The 21,729-nt window shown below is 44.1% G+C and overlaps 1 protein-coding gene across 4 annotated transcripts in view; it reads right to left on the reverse strand.

Annotated features, from left to right (window-relative positions):
* The window catches only part of ltbp1 (latent transforming growth factor beta binding protein 1), a 146,140-nt gene extending 125,560 nt beyond the window's left edge, over nucleotides 1-20,580 (reverse strand). For all 4 annotated transcript variants that reach the window (XM_084075325.1, XM_084075324.1, XM_084075326.1 and 1 more), the window contains exons 1-3: nucleotides 19,699-20,580; nucleotides 17,902-17,972; nucleotides 8,642-9,002 (exon numbers count right to left, since the gene is read on the reverse strand). In XM_084075325.1, the coding sequence (XP_083931451.1) occupies nucleotides 8,642-9,002; nucleotides 17,902-17,972; nucleotides 19,699-20,087 (821 nt within the window). In that variant the 5' untranslated portion in view covers nucleotides 20,088-20,580. The remainder of the gene's footprint in view (nucleotides 1-8,641; nucleotides 9,003-17,901; nucleotides 17,973-19,698) is intronic.
* Nucleotides 20,581-21,729: the final 1,149 nt, after the last annotated feature.

Below are 21,729 nucleotides of genomic sequence, written 5' to 3' on the forward strand. Positions count from 1 at the left end.
GTCAATGTTTGCTGGGTATAAATAAAGATAGTATTAGAAATAAGACATTGCAGGGAATGCTGGTCTTTATGCTAAACCAGTCGGTCAAGTCTTCTCTGCGGTTTTATATTATGCCCACATACTACTGGTGATAGACTGTGCATCATAAATTTTTGTATTTTTTATTAATGTTACCTTACTACTTCTTCTACTATTTATCTATCTGTCTTGAAGTCTGACGTGGCAATACATACATACACAATACGTAACTCAACTGTACTGTTTTGATTGACGGTCCATATGCTGGGGTCTGAGTCACCTAAAAGAGGCCGTGGGAGGGAGCGGAGGGAGGGGGAGAGAGAGAGAGAGAGAGAGAGTGAGAGAGTGAGAGAGAGCGAGAGAGCGAGAGAGTGAGAGAGCGAGAGAGCGAGAGAGAGAGAGAGAGAGAGGTGGGGAGGAGAATCATATCTCTGGTCCAGCCATACGATGGGGCCTCTTGCACAGTATAAATAAACAGAATGTGATAGCCTTGTAAATAGCTCTACTTTCCACCACACCGTCTTAAATAGCCATTCTGTTTTTGTTATGGGAGTTCTGCGAGAGTTATGTATGCTTAAGTCTACTGTATGGCCTAATGTGCACACAGTACTTTAACCCAATAAGACCGGGAAAGCATGTGTCGTTTAAGATTTTAACCGCTGTAACCATCATTTTATACTTTGCCTATTTCAAATGAACATTTGTGCAAATCTTTGAATATATATATTTTTGAAAGACATTTTTTACTCAAATCTTTGCTTCTTGGGGTCCCTGGAACAAAATATTTCAAGATGGGGGTACGTGGCCAAATGCATATCATTTTTGGGGTCCTTGACATGAAAAAGTTTGAGCACCACTGATATAGCAACATAAGTTTTTCAGAAAACTGTTAGGATTTAGATGATATTTTGTAGGTCTTAATGGGTTAACCTCTGCCGTGTAGTTATTGTAAAATAGCTGGTAAAGGTTTCTAGACCGCATGTTAGTATTATACTGCACTTATACATTTCTATGCACACAACATAAGCATGCATGTGCGTACGGTATGCATATGTGTGTGTATTTGTATCCAAGCTACTGTGTGTGAATCGAACGCGCCAAGTCCATGTGCATGTACAGTAAACGTACAGAGTAAAATCCATGGTAACACTTGCTGTGCATCCCATGTCTATAATGCATAATAAGCATACTTAGAATGCATTATAATCTGTTCCTAACACTGTATAATTATAGTTACAAGAACTCATAAATACAATGCTTTATACAATAATCATGACACATTATAAAGCTACAATGTGAGTGTGAGTGTGAGTGTGTGTGTGTGTGTGTGTGTGTGTGTGTGTGTGTGTGTGTGTGTGTGTGTGTGTGTGTGTGTGTGTGTGTGTGTGTGCGTGCGTGCGTGCGTGCGTGCGTGCGTGCGTGCGTGCGTGCGTGCGTGCGTGCGTGCGTGCGTGCGTGCGTGCGTGCGTGCGTGCGTGCGTGCGTGCGTGCGTGCGTGCGTGCGTCTCTGTGTGTGTTTGTGTCTCTGTGTGTGTTTGTGTGCGTGCTTGCCTGTGAATGTGTGTGTGTAGGTGATTGTCTGTGTGATCACTTATTATCCTTCCATTCAGAGAAGTGAGGTGTACATAGCGTTACTATCCTTCCATTCAGAGAAGTGAGGTGTACATATCTTTACTATCCTCCCCAGTGAGACGAGGACAGAGGTCAGAGGTCAGGGCCAGGCTAGTTCTGCTGACTCAGCTGAATACCTGCAGACTCCAGGCAGACTCTCTCTCTCACCCTAGCTGCCTCCAACGGCTCTGACTGCACCCAGTTCCCTCTCTGCCTCTCTTTCTTTCTCTCCATCTCCTTCTATTTCTCTCTCACTTGGTCAACAGGTGTTTTAACCCATTAAAATCGGGAGTCGAACCTGCGACACACTGTCAGGCTGGAATACCCTGGGTGCCCAGACGGTTACGTCAACCGCCCGGGCCCTGTGTAACCACTTTAACCAGGCAGATAAACAAGTTCATAGCACGTCACTTGGTGCCGTGCTATGAGCTTGTAGATCTGCTATTTTTGAAAGATTTTGAAAGTTTGTGCAAACCTTTGAATATATATATTTATATAATAAATATATATATATTTATATAACATATAACATTTTTAACTCAAATCTTTGCTTCTGGGGTCCCTGGAACAAAATATTCTGAGATGGGGGTCGGCGGCCAAATACATATAATTTTGGGGGTCCTTGACATGAAAAAGTTTGAGCACCACTGATATAGAAACATACGTTTTTCAGAAAACCGTTTTTTTTACAGGATTTAGAAGACATTTATAGAATCGGCCACTGATAACCCCTAAAGCCGGTCAAATGGGAAGGTGTAGATGAGCACATGTCTCCTCCGATAAACATGAAACCGCCAGCCGCTTCTTTATACCCGACTGTAAGGAGCTTCACCGGGAGGTAGTAATGCATGCTGTACAGGTGACCAACCTGTAGGAGTCGCTATAGTGCAGCGACAGTGATCGGCCTTCGCTGCCGGCTTCCCACCCTTGAATACATGGCCACTTGAGTTAATTGGAGCGCCCGTCCAAGCCGAATGTACCGTGTCAGACGTCGTTTACACATGTAAACTTGTGCCGTGACAATAAAGTTGAAGCTGGGAGGATTTGGACCCCTAGTCTCCGTCCGTGGTGGTGGGCAGGAACTTTACCACTGCGCCAACTGGACACCCTCTCTTTCAACTGTTGCAGTTGAGAGAGAAGTGGAATGCTGCTATAGATTGTTGCATCCACTTTGATCATCAGTGGCTTGGAATGGTGTGTGCGTGTGCGTGTGCGTGTGCGTGTGTGCACCAAGGTCTATGTGGAAGAGAGAGGGCAACTCAAAAGGAAAATGGTGTAAAGAGACAGTGTGTCGATGTAAACCCTATATACTTCACTTTACCGGAGTCCCCCAGGGGTCTATACTTGACCTTGGCCCACTAATTTTCTCCCTGTACACCAAATCTCTTTGCCAAAAACAGCCGCTCTACAAGCCCACAACGCATCGTGTTGTTTGTACTGGTATTTTCACCAAATGTTCACTGAATGTTCGTCTATTATGACATGCCCGTAATAGGGATATGTGGTTATAGAGAGAGAGAGAGATGCTTAGAGTGCTTAGAGACCGTTTTGGCACCGACTAGACTTCAGTGTTGTGGAGATAGAGAGCAGCTGGTCTGCTGTTTACAGGAGTGTCTCTGGAGTGGAGAAGATATTATGGGCCATGTGAGAATAGGTGGCAATTACCACTGATACTGTATATCTGTCTAAGCTGCTCTGCTGTGTTGGATCAGGGCCTGTATGTCTCTGCCTCTTTGTATTACATAGAAGTCTCATCACCTCCACAGTGGCCCTTATCTCTTTGACTTCATCTACTACTGTAAGCTGGCTATAGATTGCAGGTTTTAGCTTCAAAGGGACTTTTGTTCAGAGCCTACAAGACCAGTATAGGTACATGCTTTCAAGTGCACAGCTTTAGAAAAGAGGGGGAAAAAAACTATTGTCATGCAGTGTGTACTAGGGGCAGGTCAGGTGGAGGTCAAGCTTTGTTCCGCTGGCAAGAATCGAACAGCGTAAACAATGACACAGGATCGCTGCTAGGGTCAGTCCCTTCTGAAGGTTTCTCACAAAAAAAAGGTAGAATCCGTGTGTCGGGATTTAGCGGGTGCACTAAGGGATTTCACTACCGGTGGCGGGCCGGGCACAAATATTGTTGTGGCATCAAATAAATACAATCACTTCTGCAGAAGCTTAGCTCTAAATAAGCCAGCGTTGAACAGCTAATCTGATCAGAGAGAGAGAGCCACACAGAAAGACTGAGAGAGAGAGAGAGAGAGAGAGAGAGAGAGAGAGAGAGAAATAGTGAGGGCAAGAGAGAAGTTATAAACATAAGCTCTTATTCCAGTCTCAACAAAAAAATCTGGCAAGACCAGGTGTGCTGGCAAAGGGTCTGCAATTAAATACATGAAAAAAAAGGGGGAAAAAAGGAAAGGGAAAAAAAAAAGAAACACAGGAAAGAGATTTTTCACAGCATCCAAGGAATGACTACAAGAGTCTTCTAGTCTGCAGTGTTATGGACAAGATCTCACTTATTTCTACACAAATGCATCTGTAGAGGGATGGGAGGGGACACATCTGGGCCCCCAGCACTCTTAAGTCTCAATACTCTTGAATTATCAGCTTTTGATATTCTAAAACCACAGTGTTCGGTATATTCTTGAATTCTCTGGGCACACACTTCACTGCCGGCTTCTAGTCTCTCTCTCGTCTTCTCTCCTCTCTCTCTCTCTCTCTCTCATGCCTTCCAAGTCCTCCTTCGCTGCCTCCTCCTCCTCCTCCTCCTCCCAGCAAGAACTGACACACTGCTCTGGTGTAACGAACCCGCTGAACCTAGCCAGAGCCCTCTTGGATAACAACAATACTACGATGTGAGGGCAGACAGACTGTTAGAGAGGAGGAAAAGGGGAGGATATCCCTGTTTGTCAGCACTTTGTTCCGGCTAGTTGGGTCTCTGGCGGGTTGATCGAGGCAGTAGACATGGACCCCACTTATTCCGAAAGGTCTTTGGACTCGGAATATAGTCGGCTGAATTTACAAAGATAATATTATTTGAGCCTGTGCGCGTCATGAAAAAAATAGGCTGAGAGGATGCGGTAACCAGGCGGATTTTCGGCGTGTGTGAAGAAATTCCTGTGTCTGCTAGTGTTCCACGCTTCCACACGCACCCCATAAAAGAAAAAGAAACAGAAAGAAAGAAAAACAGTCCCCGGACACCGGGCGGGAGCTCCCAGCGAGTCTGCCGCTTCTGGCTCGCGCAACACATACTGTACCACAAGTCAGGAGAAGAAGAAGACAAGGAGAATAGGCAACAGGGGAGGGAGATAGTGTCATCCTGTTGTAATCTCTCCCCTTTCTGACAGCTACTGTCACTATCCCCAAAGGTGTTGGGGAGTGGTGCGGCCACCCCCGCCTCAATCCCAGCACTCACTGAACCTGGACTCCTCCAGGTGTCTTGCTCAGGGGACAATTGACACATACCGTAGACTGAGCGGACTGGCGGGGTGGACCGGCTACCGTTTCCAATTCCCAGATGGCCTCTCTACCCACTCAGCTTCAGCTATGGCTGCCACAAGCAGCTGTGTGTATAACACTGAGGAGGGGAAACTGGAATGGGAGTTCATAATGGCAGATGTGATTATTACAGAGGGTGACTCAAACAGGGGATGTTACGTTATACAGTATGCTTCAGTGGCCGGTGGGTAACAAATAGGGTACTATTTAGGACATCTGTGCGGGGGGGATTCCCCCGGAAGAAAAAAGCTAATAGATGCAAGGGGGGGGTGGGGGGAGGGGGTATAAAAATAGAAAGTGGGGGAAGAGTAAAGAGATGAACCTTCTAAAAGAGTCATTACTCATCAGTGGCCCTCTCCAAACACGGGGCGCTCATGCTTCACCCGCAGGATCCACAGTGCTTGACATGTTTCCCCTGGCTCTCTCCAAGAGTCAGGACACTGCAAACCACAGGGGTGCGAGTTTAGACAGACAACTATGCACTTGGCCCCCGCAGCAGCACAGACAGTAGAACCAGATACCACTGGGCTGACCGTAAAAGACTACCATTAGTCAAGCAAGGTCATACAGTTAGAGCTTAATGACCTTAACAGTTTACAGTGCGGGTGTCACCGAATATCCTCAAACCTTCACGCTGTGGACGCAGGGCCAAGGAGGAGACAGACAGTCGGGCCTTGCGTTTACTTGGTGAAGCCGGTGGCTTTAGGAACAAAGGAACCTATAGAGGCTTCTAATCAATCCGTTTGCCTCATTTCATTTCTTCTTCCCTCTTCTTTTTCTTGGGTAACTCAAGTAAAAACAAGCATGGCACATAAATTCCCCTCCAGCGGCTTGACACAGAGAGGTTTCTCTTTGCCTCTCAGGACAGTAGCTAGTAATATATAGGCAAATGTTTTTTGTTTGCATGCAAGTATCTAATGCATTTTACGTGCCTAATTGTGCCTTTTAACATAGTGTACATACTGTACTGTACATAGTGGGAATCCTTCCACCTCAAACCAAAAGATGCGAGAAATAAATGCAACTGAAATATGAGATGTGCTTGGTTTTAAATACCTCAGAGCTGATGAGCCAGCTCTCATTTGGGCAATGATTGACAATGTCTGTCCTGTACGCATTGCGCTTTGAACAACTTCACTGCATCGTATTAAGTCACTGTAGTTGTGCACAGTAATTTGCACAGTTTATTCAAGCTCACACTCGAAAGATGCCATAAACCATTTCATCCAATATGTTTTGCAGGTTGGTCAACAAAACTGACTCAATTTGTCGAATCTTGTGAAGAACCATTATGGGGTTTCTCAGAGGTCAGCCAATGAAGCCCATTCTTCACAGTGAGCCTTCTCTGGCACAAATACAGTATAAAGACACATCTCATGCTTATCTTTTTGTCCCGGAGGGAAAGAGCCTTATTTGCTCTGAACGGCAACGTGCTTTACCCATCAATTTGTTTCCCTCGCGGTGACAGTTCGAAAGGTTACCAGAACCAGAAGCTCGCTGTCGTGAAGCTCCCCAACGTTCAGCTGCACTGTTTGACCCTAGCAGCTGAACCATAGTGGCAGCCATTACTGTAACATTAACCTGTCTCCTATGATTTATGGCTTGAACTGGAATGATGGGGAGGGACTCTTCGTCACAGTTTAGCCCTAAAACCACACATGAATCGAGGGGGACTTGCATTATGTCCATGCTGCTTGCGGGAGCAGTGCCATTGATATCTCACTGTAATCGCTCATCCCAACGCTGACACAGACAAAATGCTTCCTTGAGTCATTAGTCTTCTTGCAGCCTTTCACTGAAATCTGTAGGATGGTGGAATTCCAGGCCAGGCCTTTAAAGCATTGTGCAATATTTTTGCTAGTCACATGGTCTGAAAATAATATTGATTGTATGAAGGGTTCATTGACATATCACTATGGACCAGTCAGTGCACATGCCCGCTGTTTGAATCTAAAGCTCCTCCTGGGACTTTTGGGCCAGAGAATTCAAGAATATACCGAACAGAATAAACTGTTGCCAGATCTGTTGAAACACCTTGACGCCCCTCCTCCCAGGCCCAGATTATCCAATCTTTGAATTTGGATATTGAAAAGTAACAGTTTTGGACAAATGAGGTTTCTACCTGACAGAGACGTTGTGAGTCTATACATGAAAATACTCAATTTGCAAGCCTATATTGACTCTATACAGGTCTTAGTCCCACCACTGTTAGTGTTGGCTTTTCTATCTATCATAGTCGACAATATATGACTGACATTGTAGATGCAAAATGTATGTTTGTTACACTGACTGCATCAGTCATCAAGCTGCTAGCTGCATTACAAATAAAATACTTATCACTCGATAATCTCTATGTGTATCTCTCTAGGTGTAAAATCAAAATATAGTCTGAAATTACCTACGTTTGTCTATGTATTCTGCAGATCTTGTTCAAATATTTTCTGTAGTAGGAAAATGATAAACTTAAACTTTTCTTTCTCCGCCTTCCTGCTGCTTGTGCATATACGTACTTAATCGATCTGATTAAGACTCATTTACCTGGAGATTATTTCAATATTTTTTCATCCTATCAGATGACATGTTCCTCTGCTGCCATGAGCGATGATGGTAGAGTAGCTTCCATAAAGATATAAATCCCCTCTGGAAATTGAGAGCAGCTTTCGAGGACACAGATCTGGTAGCAATTACTCTCGCCTGAGCAATGCATAAAAAAGCCCCTTCGAGATTTTACAACGAGCATACGTAGAACATAGCCCATAAATGTATTCATTAACGTTTTAAATATCATTCATCGATATCGGAGTCGCCCTTGCCCTGTTGCCAACATTTCATGGACACGGCGAGGTAATTTTCGGACATTTCCATCAACGCGTTGCCCCACATTCAGTTGAAAAACAGAGATTTATTTCAGGTCTGCATTCCCTCCGATTAGACTTGACAAGCGAGGGGGGGCTTTTTTTTTGCCATGTCTGATGCGATTGCACATTTTCCAGCCGTCTACTGTAGTGACAGGGAAAACAAACCAACAGCTAAACCGCAGCAGGAGTTAGTGGCGTTTCAACTGCGTTTTATTAAAATGCTGGGAGAAAGTCTACCTATCAACACTGATGGATGGTGATAATGAGAGTGTACTGGCTAGATACAGTAATCCATAACACCACAGTGTGGTAGCTCCGTTGGAAAAACACCCCTGCAGAAAACACCTCCATATTCACTGTGCTAATGTCATGTGGATTTTGCTTGGGGTGAGGGTGGGGCTGGGGGGGGGTGCAAACAGAATGCCTGTATGATTATCCACAGATGAGCCCTCAGACCAGCCTGGAGCTGGTGTTTGAAAGAAAATAACACGGTGACGCCTCTCCCAATAAACTGTAAGGAGGTGTGAAGCAAAACCACATTGGTTTGGGAATGACACTTTAAACTCGATTTTCCAAACGCCTCTCAAACCATACAATACAGACATGGATGTCACTGGGATTTCTTGGTGGTGGGTGTGCAATGCTTGGTGATGAATGATACTCACTGCTGCTGGATGTACTGAGGCCGGACCAACGTGGACGGTTGCTTGACGGTCAGTCTCATCTGCGCCATGTTGCTGACTGGAACAGGGGCAGGGGCATAACCCTGTGGTAGAACCTGCTGGGGTATCGGCCGCTGGGGTATCACGTTATGTCCATTGGTGTGACCATTGGTGTGTCCATTGGTGTGACCATTGGTGTGACCGTTGGTGTGTCCGTTGGTGTGACCATTCCCTGGCAGCGCTGGGAAAGGGGAGGTGGGCACCGTCTTCTGTTCGCATGCCTTGCCCTTGGAACCAGGCTTGCAGATACAGAGATGGGGCCTGAGGCACATTCCTCCATTCTGGCAGTGGGGTATGCAGTTGGCTGCAGCACAAAGAGTGAAAGACAGTGAGTGAAAGAGATAGTGATGCGGACATAACGAGTGCTCACACAGAAACAGATGCACACATGTAAGCATATAGACAACATTTACAAACATGAGCAGTTTACCTAGAAGTAGACACACATGTGGTCCTCCATATACCCACATACACACAAATACAGTACATCACAAAGTTCCCATGCTGAATTCCATAATATGATGTCATCTCAGGGGTCCCTCTGGTAGCTATTCTTTTGGTTATTTCTCAGGGAAATTGGTTATGGGCAGAAACCTACCGAACATTCTTGACTAAATCAATATTGTCTGTGAAAATTCAATAGACACATTCATGCAAGCTTATCCACCCACACACAGCAATGCTTAGAGTTTAAGAGTTCCCTCGTTCAGGAAGTGGTCCTGCAATCAATTAAGTCCTCTGGACTCTTTGATAGGCATCATTATGTGTGTGTGTGTGTGTGTGTGTGTGTGTGTGTGTGTGTGTGTGTGTGTGTGTGTGTGTGTGTGTGTGTGTGTGTGTGTGTGTGTGTGTGTGTGTGTGTGTGTGTGTGTGTGTGTGTGTGTGTGTGTGTGTGTGTGTGTGTGTGTGTGTGTGTGTCATGTACACGTGTGTTGTACTGTATTCGAGTGTGTTTCCTGAAGTTGAGCAGGAGCCTGGCAGTTAGCCTGTAATTATAGTTAAGCTCCATTCTCACAAGGGAGAAGATAACGGCTGCCATTTTTCAATGACAATGCGTGCCATGTGGCTAGTGGCCCAAGCAATGTTGCTAGTGGCCCAGAGACATAACATTTCATGGTTAAAGTCATACTGTGTAACACTCATTTTAGTACTCTATTTAGCAACTTGTCTATACAGAACAAGGAACACTGAAAGATGAATGCTGTAGGGTTCTAGCGCCCGATGATATTTTGGATAGCAACAATGCGTAAATCAGACGCTGTAACACAAAAATGCATAAATAAAAATCTCCGGTAAATTTACGGTGCCTATTTCATTTTGGCACGGGTGTTGTGGGCCGACACTCGCAATTTCGCAAATAATTATAATTTTTCACAAACACATTTCATTTATGTGGAATTGTTATTGTGCAAGTCTTTGCACTTACAAAATGGTGCGCCACATGTGTACAGTGTGTGTGAAGTTAGGCTAGCGGAAATGGTTTAGTAAAAGAGGCCTGTCCCTCCCTGAATCCTCAAGGGTCCCTGAGGGTGTGTCCCCCTCTGTGCCTCACTCAACTTGTTAGCCTAATTAGTGGCTTTTGGATTTGTGAAAGTGATTAATGAAAGAGAAACTAAAAGGCATGTCAGGCATCTGCCTCAGAGTCGGCACTGGAGAGGATGAAGAAAAAAATAACTTTTGCTCTGTGTGTCAAAACTTCTCACTGCTCAAAGCATGGGGTCCTAATGAGCACATGCAGGGTAACAAGCATCCCCCTCCCCTGCCTCTTACTATGGGCATCACTGAGGGGCAATTACTTAAAAGATTACATCACTCCTGTCTTTTTTCCCTTGACGCAGTCTTATGTTTAGGTTTCGAAATATAACCACACTACAATTTTCCACTCGGGGCACAGCCTTTTCTTTTTTGCTTTCTTTTCCGACAAGCGTAAATATTTTTTTCATTTTACACTACCCTGCACCTGAGTGGGACTAGAACATCAGTTTTTTTGTGAATAGCTCCACCTCTCTCACTCGCTACACAAGAGCGCTGTTCTTTGACACGGGTGACGAAATAACTGATGCCGACTTACCATTTAACCGGCGACAGGAAATACATCACTTAAAGTGACATCCTCTCTCTCTCTGATGAAAGTACACTGTGGCTGCTGATCACTGAGGTTTACTACGAGTTGGCAAGAGTTCCAAATATCTGCCACGCGAGTGTGTGTGTGGGGGTGGGTGCATGCACCATACATATGTTTGTGTGCTTGCATTCATGTGGTAGCAGGCTAAGGTGAGAAACATAAACTGAGAGGCATGTATGCATATAATGACTTTCTTTGTGTCACTGCCTTGATGCCAGATCTGTGAAACCCAATGTAAATGTAGGGAATTGCACAGACTAAATGGGTAGCTGCAACAGACAGCCTCTTTAGCCTTGCATATGGCCAAGGCAGATGTTCAATGAATTGAGAAATAGGCGGCTAGGGAAGGATATGACATGAATATATGGGATATTACATTCAGCTTTACCTGATCCCCCCCCCCCCCCCCGGCCCTCGGGTCCAGATTAGTTGTGTGATAAGGCACCTGTCTGTAGCAATCCCATGGGCCTCTCTGTTCCCCCTGGGCAGCAGATGGCCTTATCAATCCACTGGCCTGCGATGACTTTATATAAACCCCAGCAGATTACATATCCGGCGTGTTCACCATACTATACTGAAACCGTTTTGTTCTCCGGCTGTGACATGAATAGACTGGACTGATGTTCAATGCTGATCGTTTGCCATTTATGCAGTAGTGACATTGAACTGAATGTTATGATCTATCATTTAGAAACACAATTACGACATGATGCAAAGCGTGCAAAATATAAAAATTATATTGCATGTTTGTCTTAATAAAATGGGGTAGAGGATGCTATCAAATGGCTAGTGTGGACCTTACTCATTATAAACAAATCACACCCAGTGTGAAGTGAGTGGTGCCTTCACTCCTGTTTGTGTTTAATTAGTGTAACTGGTTGCAGCTTTGTATTGCAATCAGCTGCAGCTGTTGAGGCCGTGCTCATCCGGACACCCAAACACACAAAGTCAGTCCTTGTGAGTGGTTGGCACCACTCAAAAAATGTATATACTGTATATACCTTATATTCAAATTGGCTTAAGGGAGGACCGGCCGGCGGGTGGGAGGGCGGACCTCTGACGTCACTCTGACTCAGACATAACCATAAACAAACCTGACATGTCCATATATGGGCATATATGGATAGCCAGTTGTCCAGAACCGCCGATCAACCGCCAATATAGAGGGTATGGGCATATACTAATGAATCCAGGATCTCCATATATGGGCATGAAAGGGACACAGATGGACAGATACAGAGATCTCCATATATGGGCACAAAAGGGACACAGACAGACGGGAACAACGTCAAAGCCCCAACACTATGACTATGAGTTACTTTGACTAGGTATGCGGCCCAACCTCTAGTTGTGAGGGCCGGATAGCAGCCCAAACCTCTATATACATATACATATGTTCCCTCCCGTCAAATTAGGTCTTTTTATGGCAATGTTTGACAAGAAGGAAGAGAAGACTGTTTGCCTGACGTCTTTTTCTCCTCTCGCCTTTTTTCATTTCGTGGGATGGCCAAAGAACACCTGGCAACTTGCTGACTCAAGCAGTTTGGGCCTCAATGCCCGGTGGCCAGGCCCATTAGAGCTCATTATTGTGTCCATCAGTAGAGTTCACACAGGAGTGGTCTGCGGTGATTGCAGTTGCTGTATGTTGAATGGGAAAGCACGGTAAACGTTCAGCAAAGCGGCTCATAGGGCACCGAGGGAGCCCAGTCAATTAAGACATTCCTGTTTGCTGGGTATTTTATACTGATAACGTCTATGCTCATCCCACTTTACCTACCTAAGCATTTGAATAACTTCTTCAACAGCAGGAGGTGCCGTCCAGGTTTTCCTTCAAGCTAACAATGCGTTGCATTGTGACTCGTTAGCTTGTACAATTTCAGTCTTTGCCGGCAGGAAAGACTGACTGATTTCCTTGCCATGAATGTGCTCTTCCTTGCTATAAATGTATGGTGCTTTTCGTGCTATAAATGTGTAGTGCTTTTCCTTGCTACTATAAATATATGCTAATCTTTGCTTGCTCTCTCTTATACTTTCCTTGTACAGTAGATTTCCGGCATTGGAGAAGAAAGGCCAAGGTGTACCGGTCTGGCCTTAGCAAGTGGCTGCGATTGCAGAGAAATGCAAAGTATGCATGCATAGAAGAGAGCCGAGACAGAGACTTAACATACCTGGAGGCTCTGAGGAACAAAGGACATTTATAAAAAAAGAGCGCTCAGGTGGCGCAAGGAGAGAAGCACCTGTCCACCACTGCAGAGTCTAAAGCTGGACTCTCACAAAAATATTTTTAAAATCTTACAACGATTTTGAAATCTGGGTTCAAATCCATCGCTTCGCATTCCGACTTGGCCGAGTGTCTATAGTATACGAACACCTGTCACCAATGGGTGTTGAGTGGGAGGAGTAGGACTTTGTTGTGGTGGGGGCTCCTCACTGGCAGGGGATCTAGTGGGGTACAATAGCAGTGGCAACACAGAAATGTGTGGGGAGGATTGACGACTAAATTGGTAGAAAAATGTATTAGCTACTCTAAATTTAAAGAGAATGAAAGTAAGCAGGGGAAAAGGAGAGGAAAGAAGACCAGGATATTAAACCTGAAAGAGATCCTCTGTTTCAGGGACATTTGAACGTGGTAGCAACTAACAGCACAGTTAATGACATGACTTTCATTGGATTTCTCTCATCTTCAGCCGGCAATACTTGGCTACCTTTTCCCCCTGTGACGTTTTTGGAAGACATGCAGACCCCAAGAGAAAAGAGTTTCAGACTGCTCTTTAAAAAAAGCAAGAAAAAAAAAAGACAGAATAGCTTCCCGAAAAATGAAGACAGTTCTTGTGTTGTGCAATGAAAAGTGACATGAAATCTTCTCATGTTCTGTTTGGTCTGGTCGAGAGTCGAGACGGGCTATTTTCTGTAAGAGAGGGTCCTCTGTGAGGGAAGAGATGGTCCTGGGCAGGCTGTCAAACCATGCACTTCATGCACAATTCCTATATTCTAGCTTTTCCAAAACTCATATGAAGGCATGATGCTTGATTAAGTCTGGTCACTGGTGATAGTATGATGATGATCATGATCATTGATGATGAGGTTTGAGCGCCACTCTTCAGCCAAACAATAATGAACACATTACTGCATAAATACAGAAATCCATACTCAATTAGTTCATACAGTAGGCACATTTTTTTGCCTTCAGCATCCCAGCAGTGTCCATACAACTTAACTGCTGTAAAAATATATTTAATTATGCAAGGTAGAATTACCAAGATGTATTCTATATAATTATAATATCCAGTAACAGAGGCGTATATAACAGTATACGTTATGACTGTACTAGTGTGATATCGGTCAGACCAGTAGTCTATTATGGGTCAATTCTACTAGAATATACTCACTCCTTGTTTGCAGAGATGGTAAGCTCACTTGCAGTGGACAACACAGAGCATTATTCTGACCCAGCAATTCAATAATCCACAGACATTTGACTTCAGCCAGGACACTAAGTACCAGGAATGGCTCACCATCATCTCTATTGAATCATAGTCCATTATGGATAAAGGGCAGAGTTTTGTGCATTGCAATCACATGTCTGCAGCTGATGCCAAGGTGATAAGCAAACATGGACAGCAGTATGTTCTTCCGACGCCAAACTAGGGTTTGTCTGTCTTTCTGTAACATATTTATGAAGACAAATTCATACGTTGTCTCAAAACCATGTCCGGTGCGGTAAATAACTGATTGTCAAGCGACTGTCTTGCAAAAATGCATAAAATAGGCTTTTTTTTCAGACAACAAGGCCTGAAAGGTACGGCTTCTCTGGGAAAATCACCACTTTCGTATGAATTATGAGGCATGGTACAGTATGTTAAGGAGGAATGTCATGACTGTCACTCTTCTTTTAAGTTGTGCTTTCTTTTTGAAGTCCTCCAAAGCTATGCTAAAACCTTTACACGGCCGTGACTTAACACAGAAATTATCCAGGATTAAATATGCTGCTGCTTAACATTTGACAGGGTGAGATTTTTCACAGCTTCTAACTAATGCACGAGATTTAAAATGCCCGTCTTGGTGGGAGGTTGGGCTGGCTGTTGCTGTGACTGACAACCTGAAAGAGCACTTTATGCATGGCTGCTAACCGGCTGCTGTGGCCACGTGTAAAACCCAGCACCAGAACCAATGTGATTCATTTCTATTAGGAACCTTTGTTGTTAATGCTGTGTGTGGCAAAGAGGTCTGGGTGCGTAATGCTGTGTGTAGCGAAGAGGTCTGGGTGCTTAAAAATCTAACCATGGATCTTACAACCTTATCTGTCCTCTATCGCAGGCGAGGCGAAGAAAGGGGAAGAAGCTGATGTTGAAAAACAAACCAAACCGAATAGAGACTGGAACGAAACTCACAGATACGTATGACTAACTATAGTATAGTGTGACTTATCGTTCTGTTTTTCCATGTGGCAAAAGAAATGGGAGGGGAAGAGTTGAATATTATTCACAAAACGAATTCATCAAACACAGTTGCAAAAATCTATCATATTTATGAGGCTTGCCTACAGCAGCCCACTGCTACAGATTAATAGCAATGTGAGTGAAAATGTCTTTGCTCTCACCACCTCCCTCCAGCTTCACAGCAGGAAATATTCACATGGCTCACAGTGGAAATTTAGACATTAGAAATAATTTAGCAGCACCTACTGACCTGCACGCACAACACAGAGAAGGGAGGATGCTTTTAAGAACTCCCTTTCAATTTCTCTGAAAGCACATAAATCTATATCAAGAAAAATAAGCTTAACTCAACACAATGAGTGCATACAGTGACACATTTCACCTTGGACTCCAGTCCTCAGCTCCCACTTATATCAGGGTATGGCTAATGGGAGTATGGTATGACTCAAGTTCTGACTTTAAAATGAGCCAATCAGTGCTGTCCAGGACTGGTTGTCTTCAGTGTATCAATGTAAACCAAAAGCCCTCTTTCTCCATGCAACACTTACATGTCTTGCAAAACCTTAACCCTCCCACAATGCCATGCACCCTCCCATCGGGCTCTCTCCAGTAAGAGCCTGCTTAAGAAAGAGCAGCCTGCAGGGGCCACAGAATGGCCACAGAACCTTCATGTACAGGCTATCAACAGCTCCTAATGGTCCATAGCTGACTAAACACTGAGCCATAAACACGAGGCAAAAACAAACACCCAGACAGACACGACATGTTCTTGTACTTTCACACACCTACACTGACATTATGTGAAAACATTAACTCTCTCACTCACGCACGCGCGCGAGTGCACACACACACACACACACACACACACACACACACACACACACACACACACACACACACACACACACACACACACACACACACACACACACACACACACACACACACACACACACACACACACACACACACACTCTCTCTGAGGTCCCCCTGCAAGCTGTCCACAAGGTTGACAGAGCCAGCTGCAATGGGGCCTATTAAACGTGGAAACCTGGGGACCTCCTGCACCTCCCCGGAGCCTGAGCATAAGCAATCTTTCTCCCTGTAGGAGGTCCAGCAGGAAAAAGGCCTGGAGCTGTGGAGAACCTGTCTGCTCCTTATATAACAAGCTGGTAAAGCCCTCCGGTCGAATAAGAATATGATCTGGCCGGTGTGTCTGGGCCAAGAGGTATAATCCATTACAAACCTGTTTCTCTTTCTGCCCTAACACACAGACACAGGTGCTGTGCACCCACCCGCACACACACACACACACACACACACACACACACACACACACACACACACACAGTGTAGTGAAAACTAAAAACTAAAAAACAGCCTTCTCATGACTCGACAGCGGCGAGGAGGACCAAAAAAACACAGACAGTTTAATCACGGTATACCGCAGGTGGGCAGATCCCAGGTCAGCCAAACGCCACCCCCCCTTCTTATTTCTATAAAGGGCCACCATAGAACACAGCTGTTGAACGATCTGTCACTGTTAATCATCCACAACTGCAACACCAGAACAGTCCCTGTGTAATATTATAACATGCTCTAATGTATATGCATATGGTGTGTGTGTGTGTGTGTGTGTGTGTGTGTGTGTGTGTGTGTGTGTGTGTGTGTGTGTGTGTGTGTGTGTGTGTGTGTGTGTGTGTGTGTGTGTGTGTGTGTGTGTGTGTATGTGTGTGTGAAGGGGGGGGGGGGGTATTCCAGGTGGAGGGATGGAATGGTTGGATTCCGTGTTTGTGAGATGGCACATGATATATAGAAAATATATTTCTCCAGTCCCTTCTGTGTGTGTGTGTGTGTGTGTGTGTGTGTGTGTGTGTGTGTGTGTGTGTGTGTGTGTGTGTGTGTGTGTGTGTGTGTGTGTGTGTGTGTGTGGGTGGGTGGGTGGGTGGGTGGGTGGGTGTGTGTGTGTGTGTGGGTGGGTGGGTGGGCGTGCGTGCGTGCGTGCGTGCGTGCGTGTGTGTGTGCGTTGGGGGGGGGGGGGGGGGGTTCATTTAACCCACAGAGTGTAAAAATGGATCCACCTAAGGTTCATTTTTATAATTGAACCTCAACTTCCAAGTTCATTGTCACATGAAATGGATGGAGCTTTGCACAATAACAAATTTCACCCATTGTTTTACACCTGTAAACCTGTGATGTGACAATAACATTGATTCTGCTTCTGAATTGTTTACAAGAGTAATGCTGTGTTCACAAGTCCTTTTCAATAAAAGCCAGTGACAGCTGCACATTGACACCCAACACTTTACCAAAAAGTTGCGCTGGCTTCAATGTTTTTCAGCGCTCTAACGATGCAATGAAGTGTCAATCAATCATACGTTTTTGTTTCAGCCGTTTCCACTCCCCTTCTCTCTCCCTACAATTCCTGCTCCGTTCCGTAAAAGGAAGAAAAACTCATTGTTGCTGTTAACCAGTTCCCTGTGCTATTTAACCCTTTTCATGTACGCAGTGTATTGCATTGCGTTGTGTTACACTGTATTGTGTTCTTATACTGTATTGTATTGTGTTGTGTTGTGCTGTATTGTGATGTGTTATACTGTACTCGTGCTGTATTGTGTTGCGCATTGTGGTGAACTCACGTTTAGTGCATCGTTGTGATCCCTGGGACTGGCTCCATCCGTGACAGCACTGCCCTCCACAGACATTCACCCTGCAAATACAATCACACAGGGATGAGACATACTGTAGCACAATGGTTCTCAAACTTTTACATTTCAAGGTCTCCCCTTAAAGGCGTCCATTTGGTTCCATTTGTATACTGTCAGAGTTACAGACTTGTAAGGGTCAAGTTAGACCCCCCTAAAGGAACCCAGAGAGTCCTTGGAATCCACTTTCAGAACCGCTGCTGTAGCAGGTCCCACACACACACACACACACACACACACACACACACACACACACAAGCATGCGCACGCACGCACGCATTGTTGTGGATTTATAGTCATGTTCATGAGATGCATGCAGACACACGCATGCTTTAGAGACAAACAGCAGATGAGAAGTCAAAACACTGCATTTCAACTCAATCATATTTCACCTCACTGGCTAAGTGGCTCTCTTCAGCTGGTGACTGTTTGTCTGCACACAGTGATAAGGACTGCAAAAAACGTACACACACACACACACACACACACACACACACACACACACACACACACACACACACACACACACACAGCACAACAAGTGGGCTTACCTCACCTGTCCCCTCCACTGCCTCCAGCCTTGTGTGTCTCAGTAAGTATGAATCTATAGTAGGCTACCTGGTACTGTATGTGGAGGTCTGACTGTAAAGGTGTTGAAATGTATTCGCTAATAATCACATAGAGCTCTATATGGGAGAAATAGGGGTCATGTCCTTTGACCAGCCAGGGATTAGAGCATTTGATCTAAATGTTCATTAAAACATGATTCTATTAGGTAGGGGCCGGGCTACTACTTAGTTATACTCGCTGATCTCACCTGTGTTACTCACTACTAGGCTATGGTTCATGTTTACAAAAGCGATTAGCTAATAGAGTTTGAATGTAAAAAAGCATTGTCAATAAGTTAAATTATCTGATGGCGTAAAACTTTTTGATGTAAGTTAAGTTCTTCAATCAGTTATGATGAGGTTGTAGTGTAGTAGTCCATCTAGTACAGTGGTTCTCAAAGTGGATTCCAAGGACTCTCTGCGTTCCTTTAGGCTTTAGGGGGTTCTAACTTGACCATTACAAGTCTGTAACTCTGACAGCATACACATTTGTATACTAGTTTCAGAGTTAAGGGGAGACCTTGAAATTTAAAAGTTTGAGAACCATTGGTCTAGTATGTTTTTCTATTCAAGTAGCACACACCCAAGAGTTAATTCACACTTATAAATGCCCACTCCACTTTATGGACATTTAGGCTATAGTAATCAATGATGTGAAACTTTTCTGATCATTCAAAACCTTCTGAACCCCAATTTCTTCAAACCCTGACATGTTGATCTGGTGATTCTGATGAACGTTATGGCTGCTGTGTGCCCAATGACCTGCTGCCCATAACTTCTTCAATCAGTTATGAGGTTATGCAGCAGTAGTCTAGTACATTGGTTCCCAAAAGAGAAACTAGACGTTTTTGCCCAGTACCCAAACTAGTGAAAATAGCAGATCTACAAGCTCACACTGCTGCGTTGTGAGCTTGTAGATCGGCTATTTTCACTAGGCTACTTCTTAAACATTTGCTTCAAATGTATTGAATGTCTTTGATTTTTTTAATTTTGTATTTAATTTTTCATGAAATGATTTTGAAAAATCATTGCATTTTTTTTTTCATGAAAAAAAAACACTTTTATTTTGAATGTTTTGACATTTACTTGTGAGTGAGTCGTGACCCATACAGATTGGTCTTACCCTGACATTTTGATCTGGTGATTCTGATGACTATGACTGCTGCTGCTGGTGTGCCGGATGACCTGCTGATGCTGCTGCTGCGTGAACTGCTGCTGGTCCAGTCGAACCGGGATGGGGTTCATTGGGTTGGCCTGGTTCCCCATTCTGCGGGTCCGGACCACCTGGCCAGAGGAGAAGCTGTAGGAGGTCGGCTGCTGCCCCGTGGCACCGGAGGACTGATGATGAGACGAGATGGAGCTCACATGCACCCTGTCCGAGCCGCTGGGTCCAGGCTGCAGCACGTACAGTCTCCTAAAGCCTGGAAGAGTCTGATCCGTGGACACGAACACCGGAGAAACAAGCAACAAACCTAAGGAGAATAATAAGAAGTCCCATCTGATCCAAGCCATTGTCCACACCGTTATTTATCCGCTGAGAAACAGCAAGGCGCAGAAACTTTTTAGGAACTGAAGAACAGGAGGGTCAAGTAATTTGTTTCAGCTGCGGTCCGTGTGTATAAAGCGCACTGTGTGTGTGCGTGTGTATGTGTGTGTTTGTATGTATATATATATATATTACAGTATGAACTCCAGTCACTTATCGCAAGTGAAAAAGTTCTATATCCCTGAGCATATTCCTCTAGACATCATCGACCTCCGAGCAGATTGGAAAAGTATAACAAACATTCAACTAAAAACGTACGCTTATAACTTACAAAAGTCAAAAAATAAAACGAGACATGTTTAAAAAAAGGGGAAAAAAAGAAGGAAAAAAATGGTTTTACTATGCATATGGGGTCTAAAAGCGTAATAAAAAGCACCATATATCCTTTCTATTCCAGAGGGGAGCTATCTGTGGCAGCAAGATGTCAAAGCTGCAACGGGGACGAATGTGCGATACTTTTACCCCGCAGAGCAGATGAGATGTAAAAGTCTTTCAAAAGTTTCAGTGTGTTGAGGGCAGGAGTTTAGTGTCAGGGGCTGAACAGCCAATCTGCGGCAGACATGACGTCAGGAGTGGGAAGCTTATTGGAACACACACTTCAGCGGGGCTGGGCTGAACCCTACAAAAAAAAAAGGAAAAAAAAAAGTTTGGAGAGCTTTTTGGGGGCCTATACACTGGGTCGGGACCCACTTGTTGGTTGCGGGCACATTTTTATGGGTCAAAAGTAAATATCCCTTTATTTTTTGGTTTTAATCATTATTATTTCAAAACATAAAAAATAAAAATCCTGAATTAAAAACAAATTCAATGATTTTTCAAAATAATTCCATGAATGAATAAATAAATAAAAAATATCAAAGAAATTCCATAAATTAGAAAACAATTGTTTTGAGCTTGTAGATGTGCTATTTTCACTAGCTTGGGTCCTGGGGAGAAATTTCTCTTTTGGGTCTCGAGCTAAAAAGTTTGGAAACCAGTGCCCTTTCTCTAGGGGTCTTAAGCACCCCCCTTAAAAACGCACCGGCTTTTCTGTGGTCTAGACACCGACAAAACTACCATTTTATAGCAGCGTCTTATCAAATAACTGTATTTAAAGAGTTGTAAATATTCTACTATTCGAAATAGTCCATGCCTACTACTAGGCAATACACATCAGAATGAGCACTTACAGCTAATTGCCAAAACATTGGAGAAAAAGGCAGTATAAAAGCATTTTACATGGTATTTATTTCATTTTACTTCATTTTATTTTGTTTACCCTAGTTATTAATTAATTAGCCTGTTATTCAGGAAATCTCTTTGAGTCCTGAGGTCTCATTCTCAATAGAGACCTTCTGCTGTCTTGTTTTTTTGTTGTGATGGATGTGTGTGCTTTTTCCTGTCTCATAGAAGGCAATTCAATCATAGACTATTAACCCATTGCAAGTGATCACACTCCAATGGTGAAGTAGTTTGTCCCTCTATCCTACAGTATAGCCTACATGCAGAGGCATGGTTTCGTCAAGGATGACAATGCCTCCATCCACAGGGCACGAGTGGTCACTGAATGGATTGATGACCATGAAAATGTGGCAAAATATATATCATGATCATTATCTACTTTTCTTC

This window comes from Gymnoscopelus microlampas (genome assembly GCF_963454915.1).
Source record: "Gymnoscopelus microlampas genome assembly, chromosome: 13".
Taxonomy (NCBI): domain Eukaryota; kingdom Metazoa; phylum Chordata; class Actinopteri; order Myctophiformes; family Myctophidae; genus Gymnoscopelus; species Gymnoscopelus microlampas.